The sequence below is a fragment of the Colias eurytheme genome, chromosome 23, assembly GCF_061535395.1.
Source record: "Colias eurytheme isolate Ceu_HAF_F1 chromosome 23, ilColEury1 Martin Lab GWU primary, whole genome shotgun sequence".
Taxonomy (NCBI): Eukaryota; Metazoa; Arthropoda; class Insecta; order Lepidoptera; family Pieridae; genus Colias; species Colias eurytheme.
Window position 1 is genome coordinate 4,447,780 of NC_143002.1, and position 20,335 is coordinate 4,468,114.

The following is a 20,335-nucleotide window of genomic DNA, read 5'->3' on the forward strand; positions in this document are numbered from 1 at the left end:
CCAGATTTGAATAAAATAATATTGCTAATTTTGCAAAAAAAGTGTAATGTGGTAATGAAACATTGAATTGAGTTTTATTTTACTTATTTTATATTTATATACCTACTTGAGTGAATTCGAAAATAACGAGGTATCAATCAAAATAGTTATGTATTTTACGTTAGAAATACTTATTTTTCGACTACGTTCCATTTTACAATATTTTGAATTTGATTTTTGATACCTGAAAAAATAAATATTTATATACATTATTTTCTAGTTTTTCTCATAAAAATAAGTAACTGCAGTACAATACATATAGTATCATCAATAACAATAAGTGGAATTTGTTTTAAACACATAAATAATCTTCTCATTTCATAATTTCATCCGTCAATAGGAGTCCTGTCAAGTTACGTAAAACAGAGTTTTCGTAGGTTACGTCTTTTGTCAGCAAAGACGATCCAAAAATAATTTTTAAAATTTAACCTTTCCGAAGGTTTTAAAAACGTTTATAAAAATGTCCCTAATAACCAGAAATGTGTTTCGTACATTAGTGCAGGTTCGTATTAAATGTTTCTTTGTATTAATTTATTTTATCGATCGACAGCTGATGGGATTTAAAATCTGTTTCATAACTCTACAAACGTTTATATTTTTCCTAGTTACTTAAAATAAACATCCTTCCTGAATCGATATGATAACATTGTATGAAAAATTGAATGCGCATTATATTTCTTTCAATTTGTGTCATGAATATGATAGTCTCACGTGATCTAAGACGTATATTCTCGTATGCATATGAAGTACATTATGTAGTGATGTTATTTGATATCATTTGCAGGGTTCTCAACACGTCAGCAAGGGCCTCCACACCACAACAGTAAATGCTGACAAAAACGTATGTTTCGCGCCCCTATCAATCCTGGTGAGAAAACTAATTTACTAATCATCATCAAAATTAATGGAAAACAACAAAATATATTGATTTTATATACACAGTTTTACTTAAAAGTTATTTGAATTGGCATTACTAGAGCTGCAAAATGCAAATACAGTGCAGATAAACATTTTACAAATTCCAACTTAAATCTTGGCGATAGACAATTTAAATTCAAAATTAGAATATGCAGCAGTTCCTTATGAATGCAATCACAGAATTATATTGTTGTAGTAAATATTTTTTTTCTCAATGCAATTCTAGTGATTGGATATCTTCTAGAAAAATTTATTGGCGAAATTCTTTTTAGATATTGGTAGCTTAGATAGATAGAATGATTGATTGATAGATTGATAGCTATTCCAAAATGCTACATTATAACAATTGGCAATTTCTTTTAAATACAAATCAAATTATTATTTGTCCGATATGTCAACCTTAAACAAAATAATATCTATTATAGCCGCAAAAGTTTAATACTCTAAAGATTTTGTTTATCAGGTCGTCCGTTAATCATCAGCTAAACCTGTAAGATGTTTCAATGTTGCATGCTTTACGCTGGTGTTTTAATTCACCATTCTATTCTATACAAAATTTATGAAATTGGGCATATAAAAACTAATTTGTTAAAACTCATTGGACTCAAAAAAAAAACAGTTCATATTAAAAGACGCACATTTTGGGAATTTAAATGGGCAATATATTTGGCACATACATATTTGGTTATATTGGCACTTCTAAGAATGGAATGGTTCCATATTAGCTTGTGTTATGTTTAATAAGCAATAATTAATTGTAATATTATGTCCAAAGCATGTTAATGGTAAATGACAGGCATGAAATGAACCTTTGTGTTGTCCAAATGTACCCGTTATTTGTAGAATAGATTTAATATTATTTTAAATAGGTATCAGGAGTTGGTATAACATACTTTGATGGGTAAGTTTTCAATAGGTTTTAATGAAAAACTATTATAGGTAGGTAACTATATAATATGAGTTTGTAAAAAATATCTTAATATATATAAATCTCGTGTCACAATGTTTGTCCTCAATGGACTCATAAACCACTTAACCGATTATAATAAAATTCGCACACCATGTGCAGTTCGATCCAACTTCAGAGATAGGATAGTTTAACTAAACATGTAGGTACCACGGGCGAAGCCGGGACGGACCGCTAGTACTTGTATATATTATGAATATTTTAGAATCTGAGAATGGCACATTGGTTTTAAATTAATTTTTAAGTTTAAGATTGAAACAAAGGATACCAGTATTTTATATTAATTAATATTTTTATTATAGTAAACAAAAGAAATAAGTAAAGAATTGTATTGAAACAGTCAAAATTGATTACTGGCAATTTTACGTTAAAACAGTAGACTATTTAATTCTCATGATAAATATATGATTCTTAATATAAAAGTTGAATCAATGCACATATTATAATAGTCCTAATATGTTATATAGCAAGCTGGCAAGGAGGGTCGCATCAAGTGCACCCTCATCCCAGGAGATGGAGTTGGCCCGGAATTGGTGTACTCCGTTCAGGAGGTTTTTAAGGTAATTATTTTGTTTTCATTGTGGTGTGAAGACTCATTTGTAAAATATGAATTTATATATATTATATACAATAGAAAATACCAAATTGTGAATTTATCCATATGAAAGTAACTCTATCGTCAATTCATTAACTTTTTAAAAAATGTTATTAGTATGATAACTTTTTATCAATCATGTAATATCAAAATAATATGTTATTATAGATACAGAAGAAATGTGTGTAACTTTCGGGTAGTAATAAAAGCTCCGATAATAAATTTAAAAATGTCCTTACTAAAAATATAATATTTACTGCCCGAAATACTAAATCTCCGACTACTTCTGTCCGACTAAAAATGACGAAACGACCGAATGATATACTTAAATCTTAGAAAAAATCTTATGACTGTTAATTGCTGTAATACTTTTTTACCATATAAAATTATGTTCTACTGATAACAATGCTTTGTAATTATTACCTTTACTTGCCAACTAGAAATTCATCAATTACATTTAATTTTTCATAAACTCTGTGCTATTTTTACTACAATGTTATACTTAAATTTCTATTGTTGGCGCTTGTCCAGAAAGTTATTAAAAATACAAAAATGTACTTACTATAATCATGAATTCTAATTCATGAAAATTTAAGAAACCTAACATAACCTAACCTAACGGCTAACCTAACCTAAACTTGATTTTTTTTTGCGCGTCGACGGAGCCCCGCTTCGCGGGGCTCCTATTTCTGTGTAGTTTTTTTTTTAAGAAACCTAACCTAACCTAACCTAACGGCTAACCTAACCTAAACTTGATTTTTTTCTGCGCGTCGACGGAGCCCCGCTTCGCGGGGCTCCTATTTCTGTGTAGTTTTTTTTTTTAAGAAACCTAACCTAACCTAACCTAACGGCTAACCTAACCTAAACTTGATTTTTTTTTTGCGCGTCGACGGAGCCGATCGCGCGGTCCGACCAGTTTCGGTATTTTCATCAATGTTGAGAGTTAAAAAATATATTTGGTAACCAACACTAGAAAATTAAATAACTCATAAAATTCGTAAAAGAATGATTATATTCACATGACCTCTGTTGTCAGTAACCCAGTAATCTCGTCGGAGGTTCAGTATTTTATTCAGAAGTTTAGTTTTGTTATTCGAAGTTTAATATATTTTTAAGTAGAAATGTAATTTGATTGTGTTCATAGGTGTCAGCAAAATTTAGGTATTTTATTCGGTATGCTTTGAATTTTTTTGTCGGTATATTATTATAACGCTGGTAAATTAGAATAAAAGTCGGACAGAGATAGCTGGAGATTTATTTATTTGTCGGAACCATTATTATTTTCCGTAACTTTCTAGACATAATGATCCATATTTCTTATTTTAACGAACAAACGATATAATATGTATAAAGCATTCATAAAAAAATATTTTTATTTCAGGCAGCCGGCATCCCTGTGGACTTCGAATCATTCTTTTTCTCAGAAGTGAACCCAACATTGAGCGCCCCTCTTGAAGATGTTGTCAACTCTATTGCTAAGAACAAGATTTGTATCAAGGTATGATTAATCGTTATATTTTATGATATTTTTAAATTATAATTGTGGTAAATACATTAATATTACTTAAAAATTATTAAGAGTCTGAATGTAATATAAAATATTTTTTTTTAATTTTTATAAATTTTTCAAAAAATCTTTTCACCAACTAAACTTACTTACTTTAAAGTTTAAATACTATTACGAATTAACAAGTATTGTATATTCATATGTAAACTGACCACTTTTCAAAGCCAACACACAAGCTGTTTTATTATTAAAAAATATTTTCCTTATTTATTTTATTGATTCGCTCCACAATACAACTATCCATCCTTAAATCCATATTATAAGTGCGTAAGTGTGTTTGTTTGTCGGTCTATTTTTTCATATAGCAAAGCAATGCAAGTTTTTTCGGATTTTTTGACCAAGCAAAGCCGCGGGCGTATCTTAATATACAGTGGTGGACGTTTAATTAGAAACACGTAATACGATGAAGGAGTCATCAAATTCATTTAACATTTATGTATTAACGTATTAGAGATTAAGTATGATTTCATATGTAATAGAACACCTGTTTATCTAGTTTTTAAGAAATTGCTTTATTTTAATCAAACATTAGCTTAAATTAATAAAATTCAACAACTTTAAGTGAAGTCTGATTGTCGAGTATTTTCAGTCTGGACAACAAATTAGAAACAGCATGGTTCGAGTGTTCCAAAGTCAAAACCTGTTGAAATGCTGACAATATTTTTTTCTTTTACAAATATTTGCACCGTTTTTTAAACATTCCATCTAAAATTTTTTGAAAATTAATTTGCTTTGCAGTTTAAATGGGTAAAAGTAAGATTTGTGACCCATCAACAAGAAAAATAATTTTAAGTTTACATTTTGACAAAAACTGGAGTTACAGGAAAATTGCAAATCATTTAGAGTGTTCGATAAAAAGATATTCAATGCTACAGTTTATTTAAAAGAGCATGGTACTTCCGATCAAGTGCCTAGAAAAGCTCGACCATGAAAAACCACTGCACGCGAGGATAGGCAAATGATTCTTTTGGCAAAGATGGATCCATTTAAAAGTTCAAATTCTATTATAAAATTAGTTTTTTCCGAAGATGAACCTCGCAATGTGTCGATCAGATCGGTTCGCAGGCAATAAGTCGAAAATTTTTTGGGAGAGACGCCAGGAAAGTACAACTTCTTACTAGGCAGTCCAGGGAACAAAGACTTTCATTCCGCCAGTGAAAAAGTTTGATTTTGTGATGAAACTAAAATTAATTTAATCAATTATGATGGCTAAGGATACGCACGTCGTTCAATTAACCAGGCCTTAGATAATAAATAAATAGTTCAGCATGGCGGAGGAAACATTATAGTATGGGCACGTATGGGGTTGTTTTTAGAGTGTTATAATCTTTATAGACAACAACGGCTTTACAATTTCGTGGCTTAGATTGTATGAGATTTTAACACGTTTGCAAAAAAATATTTTCTAATAGAATTGGAACCTTTAAATGGATCCATCTTTGCGAAAAGAATTATTTGCCTTTGCTCGCGAACAGTGGTTTTTCATGGTCGAGCTTTTTTAGGCACTTAATCAGAAGTACCATGCTCTTTTAAATAAACTGTAGCATTGAATATCTTCTTATCGAACACTCTAAATGATTTGCAATTTTCCTGTAACTCCAGTTTTTGTCAAAATGTAAACTTAAAATTATTTTTCTTGTTGATGGGTCACAAATCTTACTTTTACCCATTTATACTGCAAAGTAAATTAATTTTCAGAAACTTTTAGATGGAATGTTTAAAAAACGGTGCAATTATTTGTAGAAGAAAAAAATATTGTCAGCATTTCAACAGGTTTTGACATTGGAACACTCGAACCATGCTGTTTCTAATTTGTTGTCCAGACTGAAAATACTCGGAAATCAGATTTCACTTAAAGTTGTTGAATTTTATTAATTTTGCGTAGCGTTTGATTAAAATTAAGCAATTTCTTATAAAACTAGATAAACGGGTGTTCTATTTCATATGAAATAATGCTTAATCTCTAAAACGTTAATACACAAAAGTAAAAAAAAATGATGACTACTTCATCCTGTTACGTGTTTCTAATTAAACGTCCACCACTGTATATAAATCTCGTGTCACAATGTTTGTCCTCAATGGACTCCTAAACCACTTAACCGATTATAATAAAATTCGCACACCATGTGCAGTTCGATCCAACTTGAGAGATAGGATAGTTTAAACATGTAGGTACCACGGGTGAAGCCGGGGCGGACCACTAGTAGTTTATAAATATAAAAATAAATCCCAAAATGTGTTGGTAAGCGCATAACTTGAGAACGGCTGAACCGATTTCGTTAATTCTTTTTTTATTATATTCCTTTTCCTTGAAGTATGAGGATGGTTAAATGGATGGATGGAAAACGTAAATATGTACCACGGGCGAAGCCGGGGCGGACTGCTAGTAGTTTATAAATTGCTTTGACATTACAGTGAAGCCACAACCAAGACCTGGTACTATATAACTGTTCAAATATAATTAAATTTTTCAGGGTATCCTCGCGACCCCAGATTTCTCTCACACTGGGGAACTCCAAACCCTCAACATGAAACTCCGCAACGCACTAGACCTGTACGCTAACGTTGTTCACGTGAAGTCATTGCCCAATGTGAACTGCAGGCACAAGGATGTAGACTGCATCATTATTAGGGAACAAACGGAAGGAGAGTATTCTGCGTTGGAACATGAGTCTGTGCCTGGTATGTGTAACTGTACCACAGAATACATAATAGTAGCTAAACGCTACAGAACGGACACTCTCCGCCTCCCGCCAAAATTAAACACTTACCTCACCCCGCACGATCAGTCTATAAATGGTCCATATTTTTCTACAGGGACGATACGCAACGAAGATTGACAACATTTATCAAATTGACTTAAAGCAATTTTATTATTTTGGATTTGTGATTATCGTTTTTCGTAGAAAATGGTTAGATATTGTGCTGTTTACGGATGTATTTCATGGCCAAAAGAAGAGATAGATAATGAAAACAGAATAATGTTACGAATAAATATTCATTACTTCTATATGTACCACTAAGTTACAATTTACAACAGAAATTGTCGAACCATGGACTATACACTATAATATATGGCATTAGTTGGTTATGACATGTGCCTAAATTTCAGAGGAGATATTATTTAAACAGTAAAAATGTGAAAGTGTTTTTTCTTTCTTTGACTTTCCAGTTATTTTTATGATATGATTTGTATGTTAAAATATAGTTATAGGGTACATTTTACAATTCAAACACATCAGGGACACATTCCATTATTTTTTAAAATAAATTTTGCTTTCTACACCCGGAACTCGAAAATAAAATGTCAGATTTCTCTATTATTATTATCGATGCAATAAAGTACAGGGTGTTCTATCTTACATATTTTAGTCGATGAAAATTCATACAAAACTCAAGAAAAAACATTCGTTTCAGCTACTAAAAATAATTAAAAAAAGACGGGTTGCACTCCGGGAGTGCCGGCAGAAGTGAAAACTTGATTATTAACGTTGAGCATGTTTGATATTGTGGAATGGTATCCGTCTTACGCTTTTTCGATCAGGTCACGTGTCCTGACGCGAGTTTAAGATTTTATACCCATTACAGAAAAAGTGCTCAACGCCGCTAAAGAGTTCACTTCAAAATATTTCCCAGGTGTCGTGGAGTGCTTGAAGATCATCACAGCTGCGAAGTCCGAGCGTATCGCGAAGTTCGCATTTGACTATGCCGTGAAGATGGGCCGCAAGAAGGTCACCGCTGTGCACAAGGCGAACATTATGAAACTGGGCGATGGACTGTTCTTGCGTAGTTGTGAAGAGGTGATATATTATATTTATAATAATATTGATTTACTAGGTTTCCGCCAGTGGCTTCGCCCGCGTTTTCAAAGAAAAACATTGTTCTTGTGGGATTTCCGGGATAAAAAGTAGCCTGTGTCTTATTCTGGGTCTTCAGCTACATATCGAATTTTATCGTAATCGGATTAGTAGTATTTGCTTGAAAGAGTAACGAGCATACATTCATCCTCACAAACTTTCGCATTTATAATATTAACAGGAAAAGAGGCCCAATGAACATAAAAATAACAGCTGATCTATTTTTCAATTTCCACTTTTTTCGAACCACCCACGCAAAAAATAAATAATAATAGACTATAGTCTGTGTCCCTGAGGACTTATGCAGTATTCAACCAGTGAAATAATTTTAAATCAGGCTAGTAGTTTTACAGTTTATGCATTACGAAACATAAAATCTTTTAAGTAATTCATTATTTGTATTTGATTTTATGCCACATGGTTAAAATTCAAGATCTGTTCAAACTTAACGGGACTGTCTCTCATCTGCCTGAATTGTGTATTTTTTGATGATATTTATGTTACAGTCAAAACCCTGAACCAGTCAATACTGTTCAGGGTTTTGACTGTAGCATTCACACCATTTCTATTTCCGTTATAACATTTTTTTTTCAGATCGCAAAACTCTACCCGCGCATCCAATTCGAGAAGATGATCGTCGACAACTGCACCATGCAAATGGTGTCCAACCCGAACCAATTTGACGTTATGGTCACACCGAACTTATATGGCAACATTGTTGATAACCTCGCGTCTGGGCTAGTTGGCGGGGCCGGTGTAGTAGCTGGCGCTAGTTATAGCTCCGAGTGCGCTGTATTTGAACAGGTAAACAAAAAAAAATCATGAAAAAATTACAAAAAAAAAAAATAGGTTGTCTGTAAAGTCGATTTACTGACGATAGTTGAACGTGACAACGTCCGATTGTGCTTCTTTGTCGCTCGTTCCGCGCTCTCGCTTGCACTTCAAGCCTTACATGGAACGCCTCAGAGCGAGGTAACGCCGCATGAGTCATGTTTTTTCGTGCGTGCAGCCGGCTCTATCGAATTATAAGACGTTGTCACGTCAAAATGATGTTATGGTCACACCAAACTTATATGGCAACATTGTGGATAACCTCGCGTCTGGGCTAGTTGGTGGAGCCGGTATACGCGAAAAACATGATATTTAGAATGTTAAAATGTCGAGTTTTATTATATGCACGCACCAATGTTAACAAAACGGATAATTCCAAAAATTTAATTTAAATCTATAGTTTTAAATTAAAGCAATTGTCTATATGTGTATTATGTTGTACAATATTTTACATTTAATGCTATACATTTTTTCAATTTTGTTATCCTAATAAACATTTTACTGCACATTTAATGAAAACTGAAAATGCATGACATTGGGAGTTCCCCAAGGTTCAACACTAGGTCATTTACTATTTAATTTATATACAATTGGTATACAGGGCTCGAGGCAATTCTATGTTATTGTATTCAGCTAACTTGCTGGCTCGAGTGGATTTGCACTAACACTTGGGAGTTCTCCAAGATTCAACACTAGGTCCATTGCTATAGGTATATCAAATTTATATAGAAATGGTATACAGGGCGCGGTGACATATTCTCAGGCGCAGTAGGCAAGAACATCGACAATCCGACAGCTATGTTCTTGTGTTTTGCTAATTTTCTTACCTACGCGAATTTGCATTTATACTTGGGTGTCCCCTAAGGTTCAACACTAGGTCCTATACTCTATAACAACGGGTCACCATGAAATTTGACTTTGATTGCAAAGCATTAAATTTCGTAGTTTAGGTCGTAATTAGACGGAAAAAAAATATATGGCATGAAAAACTTTGCTTTTGTGCTTAGAAGACTGATTGAAGGAAATTTTTAAAAATCTCGGATTTTAATTTTTGATTGAAAATAAAACTATTGAAATAAAAATGTTTATTATTTTTATTAAGTTTTACTATCAAATTAGCTTACAGAAAAGTGGAAAATAACTTAAAAGTGCACACTTTTACTTTTTCTTTTATGTTCATAGCTACTTTCTCTCAATAAACCCCAAATATAGTCGCCCATCATGTTTTCATTGTATTGGCCTTGATAGCGTTGTTCAAAATTCATGATGTCCTGAAGCATTTCGTCTTGAATCTGCTGCTTTTGTTTTTGTCTTAGCTTTGAACTCAATCCAGTACTAATTTTCAAAACAAATTTTTATGCATTAATTTAAAAACTCCAAAATATTAAAGTAAAATACAAGCACTGAGCAAAAAATTTGAAGAATGTTAACTTGTTCAAGTACCTACCTGATTGATATGGGTTTGTTATGTTAAGTGTTAAAATGTTTCAAACTTTCAAGTGGGGTTACTAAATGTGAGAATTTTTATTACTTATGTTTATCTTGACCCAACAAAAAAAGCGAATGCAAAAAAACTTGTTAACAAAACTTGTTGTTTCATAAAAGTTACAAAATATTTACCCGGCGCCATTGATCTGGTGTTTTAGTAGAACCTTCAGCAACTGAATTGAGTTTGACCGCTACCTCTTCCCAAGCTTTTCTCGTTGCCTGGTTTGCAAGTGGTCCACCGGAGAAGCGGCCCAAAGCTATTTCACGGTGAGACTCTGCAAATTCTACCAGTATTTCTACTTGCCTAGGCGAAAGCTTCCTACGTGCAGGCATCTATAGTTTATAGAAAGGTAAAACACATTATTATAATAACAAGTATTTTTAAAAATAATGTAACTATAATTTAATGGGAATTAAATAATATTTAATTCTCCCCAATTACTGTTTTCCGACAAATCTATCTAATTTAGGCACAAGAATAGTCATTATTAAAAAAAAACAATATTTCTGTTTGAAATATGTAAATAAGTTACATTTTATTAGATGTAAGTAATTATATAGATTTTTGTTAAACATTTCATAAAACTATACAAAGCAATCTAAAGGATATAAATATTTAAAATTTATATTTAAATTAATATTAATATTTCTCTAAAAACAAGAGTTATAAGACTTACCTCAGTTTTATTTATTTGTTACCGTTTCTAACTTTCAAATACACATGTGTACACACAACGACGACCAAAATTGTAATAATTGTAGACAGACCAAAATTCAAGTGTTATGAATTTAGCGCCATACAAGAGTAAACATTTCAAATCCCAAGTGTTCCGGTTAATATAACACGTCAGATTTAAATATGCTCACGTATTTGTAGAATGTACGACCAAATGTATATATTTTTAATTTTGCTGCATAATGTCGATAAAAAATAGTGACGTTCGGTGTCATCGTTGATAAGCACCGTAATACACCGTGACATGATGTCCACTTACTAAGATACGCAATACCAAATCTTAAAATTTTTAGTGGACATCAAAGTTCAGTGATCATCAAAACTATGTTGATCACTTAATGTGTCAAAATTAGACAATAGCCCTGCAGATGGAAACGTTCTCCTTGCTCTTCGGAATAGGCTCCCATATTGTTTTTAAATTTATCCAAATGAGCATGCAGCATATGTACTTTTAATGACATCCTGCAGCCCATGGCCTTAAAATTTGTAATTTGTAATTTGCATTACCTTCCAAACACCTTTTACAATATCTACAAGCAACATGTGGAGTCCATGGCTTATCTTGATTCCGTACAGGACAGTCAAAATATGCTTCATAGGCTTCACAGAGAACGTGAGATGTCTTTAGTTCATATTTCACGTCTCGAACTTTAATAAATTGACCACAAAATGCATCAGCATCGTATTTGCACTTTCGTGACGACATTTTAAGTTATTCTGGGCCTGATGGTTGTTTATCACTCGGGTGCCATCTAGCGGCACAGTGTAAACGTTAATACCCCACTCTCACCGCGCGGTCTTTTTAAAAATATTAAAATCAATTAAAATTTATGAAAAAATTGAAAAATGAGTATTATTATTATAACTATCACAAAAGCAAACTTTATACCGCAAAAAGGTATTTTCTTTTCGTTTTTGTGCATAACTAACTGGAAAATAATAGTATAAACTTTAGGACAAAGAACGAAAATTTTTTTGTCGAGTCGTGTAATTTATACACAAATGGTAAACAGGGCACGAGGCACATCTTCTTAGCCATGTTGTGTTCAGCTAATTTTCTTACCCATGTGAATTTGTACTCATACTTGGGAGTTCCCCAAGGTTCAACACTAGGTCCTTTGCTATATAATTTATATGTTAATGGTAAACAGGGCGCGAGACACATCTTCTCAGGCGCAGTGGGCAAGAACATCGCCAACCCGACCGCCATGTTGTTATGTTCTGCCAATTTGCTGGCCCATGTCAATCTGCACTCGTACTCGAAAATGATAAAGGGCGCTATTAACAAGTAAGTTAATAATGTTATTTTTTAACGATTTTTTATATAGGTGTTCTAATAAACATAGTAATGCTTAAAGGCTTTTCTTTCAAATAATCAAGCTAATCTTTAAATAAATAAAGGCCAAAGCCTTTTCAATGTAGATAGAAGAAATAAACATTAATTGTGGTGTTTATCTATATACAGGGTGTCCCACTATTGGTATACTAAGCGCGAAGGAACTTGTAGTTTTGCATACACTGATCACGTAAAAAATACTTTAAAAAAAAATTACGTCCAAAATTTTTTGCTTAATTTTTCCTGAAAATCCATGTTTTCTTCTCTAGCTTCGCGCAGCCGGCATATACCGCTTCTCTAATATGAGCATTTTATCTATGAAAACATAATCTTAAACGATAGCTCACGTGCTGGTGGCAAAGTTGGGCGGCTCGCTTGTTATGGGTGTACACATAGAGTTTTAAGAATTCATCTATTTGAAAAAAAAATGCGTCTGGAATTTTTTAATTATTTTTTACGTACTCAGCGTATGCAAAACTATAACCTCCTTTGAGCTTAGTATACCAACAGTGGGACACCCTGTATATAAAACTCAAAGGTGACTGATATAGTGATCTATCAACGCACAGCCCAAACCACTGAACGTATCGGGCTGAAATTTGGCATGCAGGTAGATGTCATAACGTAGGCGTCCCCTAAGAAAGGATTTTAGAAAATTCATGCCCTAAAGGGCTAAAATAGGGGATGAAAATTTGTATCATGTAAATTTATCTTTTCCACGCAGGCGAAGCTGCGGGCAACAGCTAGTTAATAGTATAAATCAATAAGAATCAAAAAACCATTTTAGAAATGTGTACGTCTTAATGTTTGTTCAAGTATCACACAAAAACAGTGTGTGTTATTTCTGGAGTCTTATCACTAATAATCGCAAGAGGTTTCTATCGGTGCATATACTTCAAACGAGCAAATACTCATTCTAACCCCACTCGTAGAGCATTCATTCGTTGTTCTTAGCGCGTTCGAAAAGATTCTATGCAATGTTCTAATACTGAACAATATTGAATACGAGTTTTCGTTTACTAAAATATCACGAAAGAATGCTCTTTCTCTAGCTAAATAAATGTAAAAGTAAATGCACCGTGAAAAAATATCCTATTATTCCTCCTATTTGAATGGATATTTTTACTTTCTATACGAACATATTAGATCCAAAAACCATATAAAGGAGACTATTTTTTGTGGGCCCACCAAGACTCGGTAACGTATAGTAATAAAAAAAAAACGTGTAAAAATATAAAATTATATTATGAATTTTGAAGCTTCGCTGTTTTACAAACGAAACCGGAATCATGAAATCGAATTAAAAAGCTTTATTTTGATATCATCCCTGCTGTCTAGAAACCCAAAACAATGGCCAACATTAAAATAATTATAACTGGAACGAAACGGTTTTATCGATAGAATGAAAATAAAACCAAAAAGCGAAAAAAACTGCCTTAAACAAATCACTTTAGAAACTGTTTTTATTCCTATTTATGTGGAAGAATGTGATTGATAGCGATTTTAAATCCTGTAATTATTAATCAAATAAAACAATTTGTTTCTACTAAGCTTAAAAAATCCGTGTAACGAAACGTTACATCTATTGGCTGCTTTGATAGACGTCAGATTCTTCCTGTCGTAGTTGTAATGTTTTTAACATAAACAATGTTTTATTCCCTATTTTAAAATGTAATTGCTACAACTTAAGAGCGTTTAATATTACAATAGAACATGAATAATAGCATAGCTGTGCAAATGGCTACCTATCCTAATACTATGTACCTACTCCTAGTCATAAATCACGTACCTACCTACCTACTAAACTAATAATTTCTTATTTAATCAGTTTTCCCATTTGCTAAAATCGCATAAGGTCCAGAAACTTGAGGTACACACACTTATATCACTTATTTTCTATACTATTTATAACCAAATCGGGTCTCTGTGTTTGTGGTAACTTCGCTGTTTCCGATTTCCGAGCTTGGAATCGTGACAATGTATGTGATGTTTTCTAATATTTTTTTATTCATTCATTTAAATATATTGTAACCCAATGATTCGGATGGGTCACACAAGACAAATCGCTCATTATCAGTTAGTTTTTATGTAGGAAGGAGGTAAATGTTTGCACATCGTGTTTCTAAAGATTCCGGTTAAAACATGTAAAAGTAATTTCACCACTATAATCTGGGGACTTCAAGGAACAAATTAACACACATTTCATTAATATACGCTAAGAAATTGAGGTGGGCCTATTCTCCAAACAAAAAAAATCGTCTCCTTTATGTTTTCAATATAATTAAATTCATATTTTGTAATATTTTAATAAATTTTCAGGGTATTAACGGACGGTAAAGTGAGGACCAAGGATCTTGGAGGCCAGTCTACCACCAAAGCATTCACCAACGCTATCATTCATTGCCTCATATAATTTCACATATAAGTTCACTAATATGAAATAACCAATAGATTTCAATTTATTTATATCCTCTAATTTCATATTAGTTTATGTCTATAGCAAAGAACTATCATGATTATTTTTATTTACTATGTAACTTTGACATTTTTAATTTATTTTAAGATAATTTGTGATATTAAAAACCCCATTTAAATTATGTATCATTGATATAATTTATATTCATTTATTTTAGAAATAAGATATCGTTAAAAGCCCGCTCCTATTGGTTATTTCAATCAAGTTGTTGGGTTGCCAACAATTAGTCTAAGAATAATTTATTTTAATTTATTCCTAAGATCTGTGGACGTAGATGCAGTATTAAATCAATTGTTACCAGTGTAAATAAAATTTGCCAAAATATTTGTTTGTTGTTTTATTGTAAAAATTCCTTAATTCAATTTAAAACTTTTTGGATGATAATCGTTCAATTGTTCACTTAATAATTACTTTACAATAGGATTTATAAACTAAATACTGCATATTTTATTCAATTTCTATGCATGCATGATGACCATGTTACAATACAATGCTATAGTAATACGTATATAGTAGACTTCAAAAGGAATACAGTTTTCGAATAGGGCATTAAAAATCTTTCAACTCGAGTTATTTAAAGCATACAGTTTGAACTGAATAGTTCTTATAAATAATTAATCAAATGCGCCGGGCTGCGGTATAACTCTTGCAACAGCTAGTTTCTTCACACGGTCTGATATCACGTATTTCAATGCGTTTGGTGGAACCTAAAATAAATAAATTATATTTATATCAATATGAATATTTTTTGAGGGACAATTATCTAAAAGCTATCTATCTTTTATTTTTTCAAAGACGACGTTGACGTCCGACGTTAAGAAACTGCGTAACTTATTACTTTTAATTTTACAAGACTGAGGAAAAATATTTTATTTTTAAGTTTTAACCCCTACATTCATCGAATATGCGATCATTTAAAGGTATAATACAATAAACCTATTACCTTAACAGGATCTCTGTACCAAGCCTCTTGTGATAGTCTTCTGTAAATCTTAAACTCGGGTAAGCGGCATATCTGGTTGATTCTTGGTAATAAAGCATCTAATGGCTTTCCTTGTCCTCTCTGTAAACACATAATTTGACGAAAGATTTGCAAACACAATGTTTAATATACAGCAGACAGCTTCGAGCAGGTTTCCATCGAAAATAATTTAAATAACGAATCATAGGTCTTAAGCGCGTCACACACGGTGAAGATACTATAATATTTTATCTTAAGATACGGTAATATTTTATATTATAGTATCTTAAGGTATCCGGTATCAGCGTTCTGACCATCATTTTTCTGACAACTGACCCGAAATTTTGTGGGTCATTTGTAACAGGATGGCGGTTCTACAGGAGTCTTAGTACGCAATGACAAAAAGAAAAATGATGGTCAGAACGCTGATACCGGATACCTTAAGATACTATAATATAAAATATTACCGTATCTTAAGATAAAATATTATAGTATCTTCACCGTGTGTGACGCGCTTTAGCATGGCGTTTATTCATAGCAATAATCATCAGATTTGATATAATCACAGTTAATATATTACACGTCCTATCCTACTTTTACTTACCCTAATCGGAGGTGGTCTAAAATCCCTCCTCGGTCCAGCTATCTGCGAGATATAATCCATATGTTTCTTCCATTCGCTTTCAGTCCACCCGCGCTTTTTCTTAATATCCTTCGAGTCTTGTTTCTTCAGATCTAGCACGCAATTTGCGAGTTTTGAATAACATGTAGCGTTAGCGGCCTCTATCATGTGGTCTATTTTTTCCATTCGCTCTTGACTAAAGCGGTGTTTGTACATCCGCTTTATTATGAGGAAACGTCTGAAATGTAGTTTAGTAGTTTTTACTTGGATTAATTTGTGAAATCGTGTTTTTTTGCGTTCTATTTGAATGGGCACTATAACAGATCTTAATAATTGGAATTCGTTCAGAGATGTGCCTACATAGTATTTCATGTGTTTGCTTTTAGGTACACGAGTATTAGAAATTAGAGACGTTTAGAATATTTTAAAGCGAGCGCGGTCACGGAGAGACATACTGCATTCTCATACATAATGAATAAATCGCATTTAAAATCCGTTAAAAGTCTTTAATTTCCACATGCCTACATATTAAGAAAGGTTAAGGTTTTGTGTTAAAATGCTTTTTGTTCTACACAATATTACATTCTAGAATCTAGATATGTAGTATCAATTATACAAGTAGGTATTCTGGATAACTTACCGAAGATACGGCCACGCAACGTCAGTAACTCTATCAGTTATTTGAGCACCAAGAGCCGACTTTCGTATACCCCTAGGCGTTAAAGCGGGCATTCCTTCACCTGTATCTATAATATACTTCCTCGGAACACTCAGAATGTTCAGTCTTTTTGGAATTTTGTATGGGAAAGTGGGAGTGGGTAGATCGTACTTTGGCTTAACCATTGTTTTATATGACGTATCTAGCTATTCTAAGAGTTATGCTGCGGCTATGTGGTTGGGTTTAGTTTGGGTTACATTGTTTTTATTTGGTTTTTGATTTCTCCATTATTGAATCTGCTTGCGAGTTGATGAAGGTTGAAAATAGAGTGACATCACGACATGATAGAAAATTTGTGTCAGTTCTATGCACAGGTTCTATGTGGGTTCTATGGATATGTAAAGAAGGTTCTACTTCTATTTCCTCATTTTTAGAGCCCCCGCAGACCACAGACTTTTTATCGGCCGATAGTTTAGTCGGGTTGGCCTGCTAGTACGCACACCGGTTCAACTAAACAGTTCAGTCGGTTATGAGTGCGCAAACTATCCAACAGTCTGCCGACTATTTGCTAGTTTCTAACCAATCGTTGAAAAGAGTGGTCGCACCGCACAATGAAAATTAATAAAACATTGCATAGAATTGTTATTATTGCTCTCATACACCGGAGGAGGAAAATTAAAAAGAGAGCTCGAGAGTATTGGGTGCATCCTATCTTTAGTGATAGATTATTAAATGGAAAATTTTACACTATGCATTCCAAATTACTCGATTACCCGAAAAAATTTTTCGCCTTTTATCGAATGAGCATAACTAGCTTCAACCAACTTGTCAAATTAATTGGACCAGGAATAGCGAAGGAGGATACAAATTTAAGACTATCTATACCTGTGGAGGAGAGATTGAGCGTTACGATAAGGTAAGATAAACCACAAAACATATTTTTAATTGTTTATTATAATAATTCAAATGCCAAGTTTACAAGTCGTATATTTGGGAATCTTCTGAAAAATTTGTATAATATGACTCGGCTGACATGTTGGAATCAGCTGGTGATGAAACATTTTGAATGGTTGTTTGTGGTATAGTGGGGGATGGTGTAGAACCGGATGTATAAGCCTGAGATTGTTGTTGTGGCGGCAAGATGTTAGTCCCTCGTTGGTAAACAGGAAAAGAGTTTATGGGTTGTTGCAGTATGGTGTATGTTGGTTGAGAAAGAGGCTGAACACGCCTACCAAGTCTTATCTGTTTAAATACGTTAAGAATACTAATCTTAGCATCGAGTTTTTCATCTGCGGTTAAATTTTTGAGTGATGGGACAAGAGACAATGCAAAGTTTACATCTTCATCAACATTAGTCTCATTTAATGCTTTTAATATTGCTTCATCCAAATCCGTATTCTTCGAAACACGAGTTTTCTTCTGGCGAGGAGGTGCGGAAGGTGCGGAAGCGGATGGAGCAGTTTCTTCATCATCTTCCGCATTTTCTGAAGTATCCTGGGCCAGGTTCAGGTTACCTTCCGTTTGACGATTTTCCATGCATGGAAGTAAAAATAATAATTGTTCAAAGTATACGTATTTACGCCTCTTGACCGAAGCCTGCCCCGACTTTGTGTTCTTTTGTGCATTTAATTCTCGGCGAAAGCAAGTCCGTAAATTGGCCCATTTTTTTTGTATATCGCGGCCTGAAAAATAATAAAATATAATTAATTCATTACAGGTATCTGGCTACTGGAGCAAGTTTCAATTCATTGTCTTTTGATTATCTGATGGGAGCTTCTACAATACGAGATATTACAAAAAGTACATGTGAGCAAATATGGAATATGCTTCAACCGTTATATATGCCAACCAAACTAGAAGATGACTGGATTGAAATAGCAGACGAATTCTACAGTCGCACAAATTTTCCAAACATCATTGGAGCGATCGATGGCAAACATATACGGATGATACAGCCAGAACATTCCGGTTCATCATATTTTAACTACAAAAAGTTCTTCTCCTGCGTTTTGATGGCTTGGACAGATGCCGATTATAAATTTGTGTACATTGATGTTGGTTCTTATGGAACAGCTAGTGATTCGGAAATATTTAAAACATCAGAAATGGGTAAACGGCTTTCCGAGAATCGACTAAATATTCCTTTTGGAAGGCAATTGCCTAATGATGATGTCGGAGATGTTATTCCATTCTCAGTCGTAGGCGATGAAGCGTTTGGACTTGGAAATCATATATTACGCCCTTATGCAAAAAGAAATTTAAACTACACCAAGCGAATTTTCAACTATAGACATACAAGAGCTCGACGCATGGTTGAATGTACTTTCGGGATTCTAGCTAATAAATGGCGTATTTTTCACCGTCCAATTGACGTAAATATTAATTTTTGTGTTAAAATTATTAAAGCTTGCTGTGTCCTACACAATTATGTACGAATCAAAGATGGAATACATTTTAAAGACACTCTCTACAGTTGTACCATGAATAACTTCAATACAAATGGAAATAACCGAGGAAGAAATAATATGAATAATGTTCGGCAATACATGTCGTCATACTTTATATCTCCTGCAGGCTCAATTCCGTGTCAATATAATAAAGTGTAATGTAAATAAATAAAAATGTATCGTACCTTGATTTGTTTTATTTTGAGCACTAAGCTCATTCCAATCAGGAACAACAGCTTCGCAAACTTCCTCCCACAGTTTTTTTTTACATTTACGTCACAGTACTCTTTTAGATTTTTCTTGTAAAGTGCAGGGCGTTTTTCGACTTCCTCGATCAAAGTAATGATCGAAGATTCCGAAATAAGCGACTGAGAAAGTGACGCCATTTTACACGCGCGGCCGACCATTCGCTGTCAAAGCTCAGAGCGAACTGAACTATCGGCTTAGTCGGCCGACTAAAAAATCGTCGTGTGTGCGCGTGTGGTAGGGAGTCAATACTGATTATACAGTCGGCCGATAGTTTACCGACAGTTTAGTTTGAATTGAATCGGGAAGCCCATCAAACTTGTTTATCGGCCGATACCTAATCGTCATAGTGTGCGCATTTGCTTACATCTGCGTACTGATTAAGAGCCCGACCAAACTATCTGCCGATAAAAAGTCTGTGGTCTGCGGGGGCTCTTAGTTCAACAAAATTTAGTAACATATCAAATTTTACGTGTATGTAAGATGCACATTATATCGTTTGCTCTTACAAAATACTAGTCATTATGTGGAATAAAATATTTTCAGTAATGATTTTATGGCAAATCAAATTGATTTTAAATCGGTTTCTAT

The 20,335-nt window shown here is 33.3% G+C and overlaps 3 protein-coding genes and 1 long non-coding RNA gene across 5 annotated transcripts; 1 reads left to right on the plus strand and 3 right to left on the minus strand.

The window, feature by feature from the left end:
• Window positions 1-392: 392 nt before the first annotated feature.
• Idh3b (isocitrate dehydrogenase [NAD] subunit beta, mitochondrial) lies at window positions 393-15,134 on the plus strand. 2 transcript variants are annotated; one of them, XM_090115377.1, is made up of 9 exons: window positions 393-541; window positions 824-907; window positions 2,392-2,484; window positions 3,901-4,017; window positions 6,561-6,768; window positions 7,723-7,886; window positions 8,538-8,747; window positions 12,150-12,286; window positions 14,654-15,134. In XM_090115377.1, exons 1-9 carry the CDS (start codon window positions 500-502, stop codon window positions 14,745-14,747), a joined length of 1,149 nt encoding a protein of 382 aa, XP_089971503.1. In that variant the 5' UTR covers window positions 393-499; the 3' UTR covers window positions 14,748-15,134. The 2 variants fall into 2 exon arrangements, with proteins under 2 accessions (XP_089971503.1, XP_089971505.1); XM_090115379.1 differs by having other exon boundaries at window positions 824-880.
• Window positions 10,029-11,362, minus strand: LOC149898260 (uncharacterized). The gene is made up of 3 exons (XR_016458060.1): window positions 10,940-11,362; window positions 10,395-10,595; window positions 10,029-10,109 (listed from the first exon to the last, which is right to left on the minus strand). It is a non-coding gene; the product is annotated as an uncharacterized LOC149898260 (long non-coding RNA).
• Window positions 15,135-15,216: 82 nt separating the features above from the next.
• On the minus strand, window positions 15,217-17,384 carry Theg (Testicular haploid expressed gene). The gene is made up of 4 exons (XM_090115629.1): window positions 17,034-17,384; window positions 16,376-16,631; window positions 15,754-15,873; window positions 15,217-15,517 (listed from the first exon to the last, which is right to left on the minus strand). Exons 1-4 carry the CDS (start codon window positions 17,234-17,236, stop codon window positions 15,425-15,427), a joined length of 672 nt encoding a protein of 223 aa, XP_089971755.1. The 5' UTR covers window positions 17,237-17,384; the 3' UTR covers window positions 15,217-15,424.
• A 622-nt stretch (window positions 17,385-18,006) lies between these two features.
• Window positions 18,007-19,820, minus strand: LOC149898262 (uncharacterized). Its single transcript, XM_090115550.1, has 2 exons — window positions 19,684-19,820; window positions 18,007-18,733 (listed from the first exon to the last, which is right to left on the minus strand). The coding sequence occupies exon 2, from the start codon at window positions 18,585-18,587 to the stop codon at window positions 18,027-18,029; it is 561 nt and encodes a 186-aa protein (XP_089971676.1). The 5' UTR covers window positions 18,588-18,733; window positions 19,684-19,820; the 3' UTR covers window positions 18,007-18,026.
• Between the last annotated feature and the right edge of the window lie 515 nt (window positions 19,821-20,335).

Coding starts and splice junctions, on each gene's coding strand:
- Idh3b (XM_090115377.1), top strand. CDS start 500: ATGTCCCTAATAACCAGAAATGTGTTTCGTACATTAGTGCAG. Junction 542..823: donor TGTTTCGTACATTAGTGCAG/GTTCGTATTAAA, acceptor TATCATTTGCAG/GGTTCTCAACACGTCAGCAA. Junction 6,769..7,722: donor GGAACATGAGTCTGTGCCTG/GTATGTGTAACT, acceptor AATATTTCCCAG/GTGTCGTGGAGTGCTTGAAG.
- Theg (XM_090115629.1), bottom strand. CDS start 17,236: ATGGTTAAGCCAAAGTACGATCTACCCACTCCCACTTTCCCATACAAA. Junction 15,874..16,375: donor TTAGACCACCTCCGATTAGG/GTAAGTAAAAGT, acceptor ATGTGTTTACAG/AGAGGACAAGGAAAGCCATT. Junction 15,518..15,753: donor GGTACAGAGATCCTGTTAAG/GTAATAGGTTTA, acceptor TATTTATTTTAG/GTTCCACCAAACGCATTGAA.
- LOC149898262 (XM_090115550.1), bottom strand. CDS start 18,587: ATGGAAAATCGTCAAACGGAAGGTAACCTGAACCTGGCCCAGGATACT.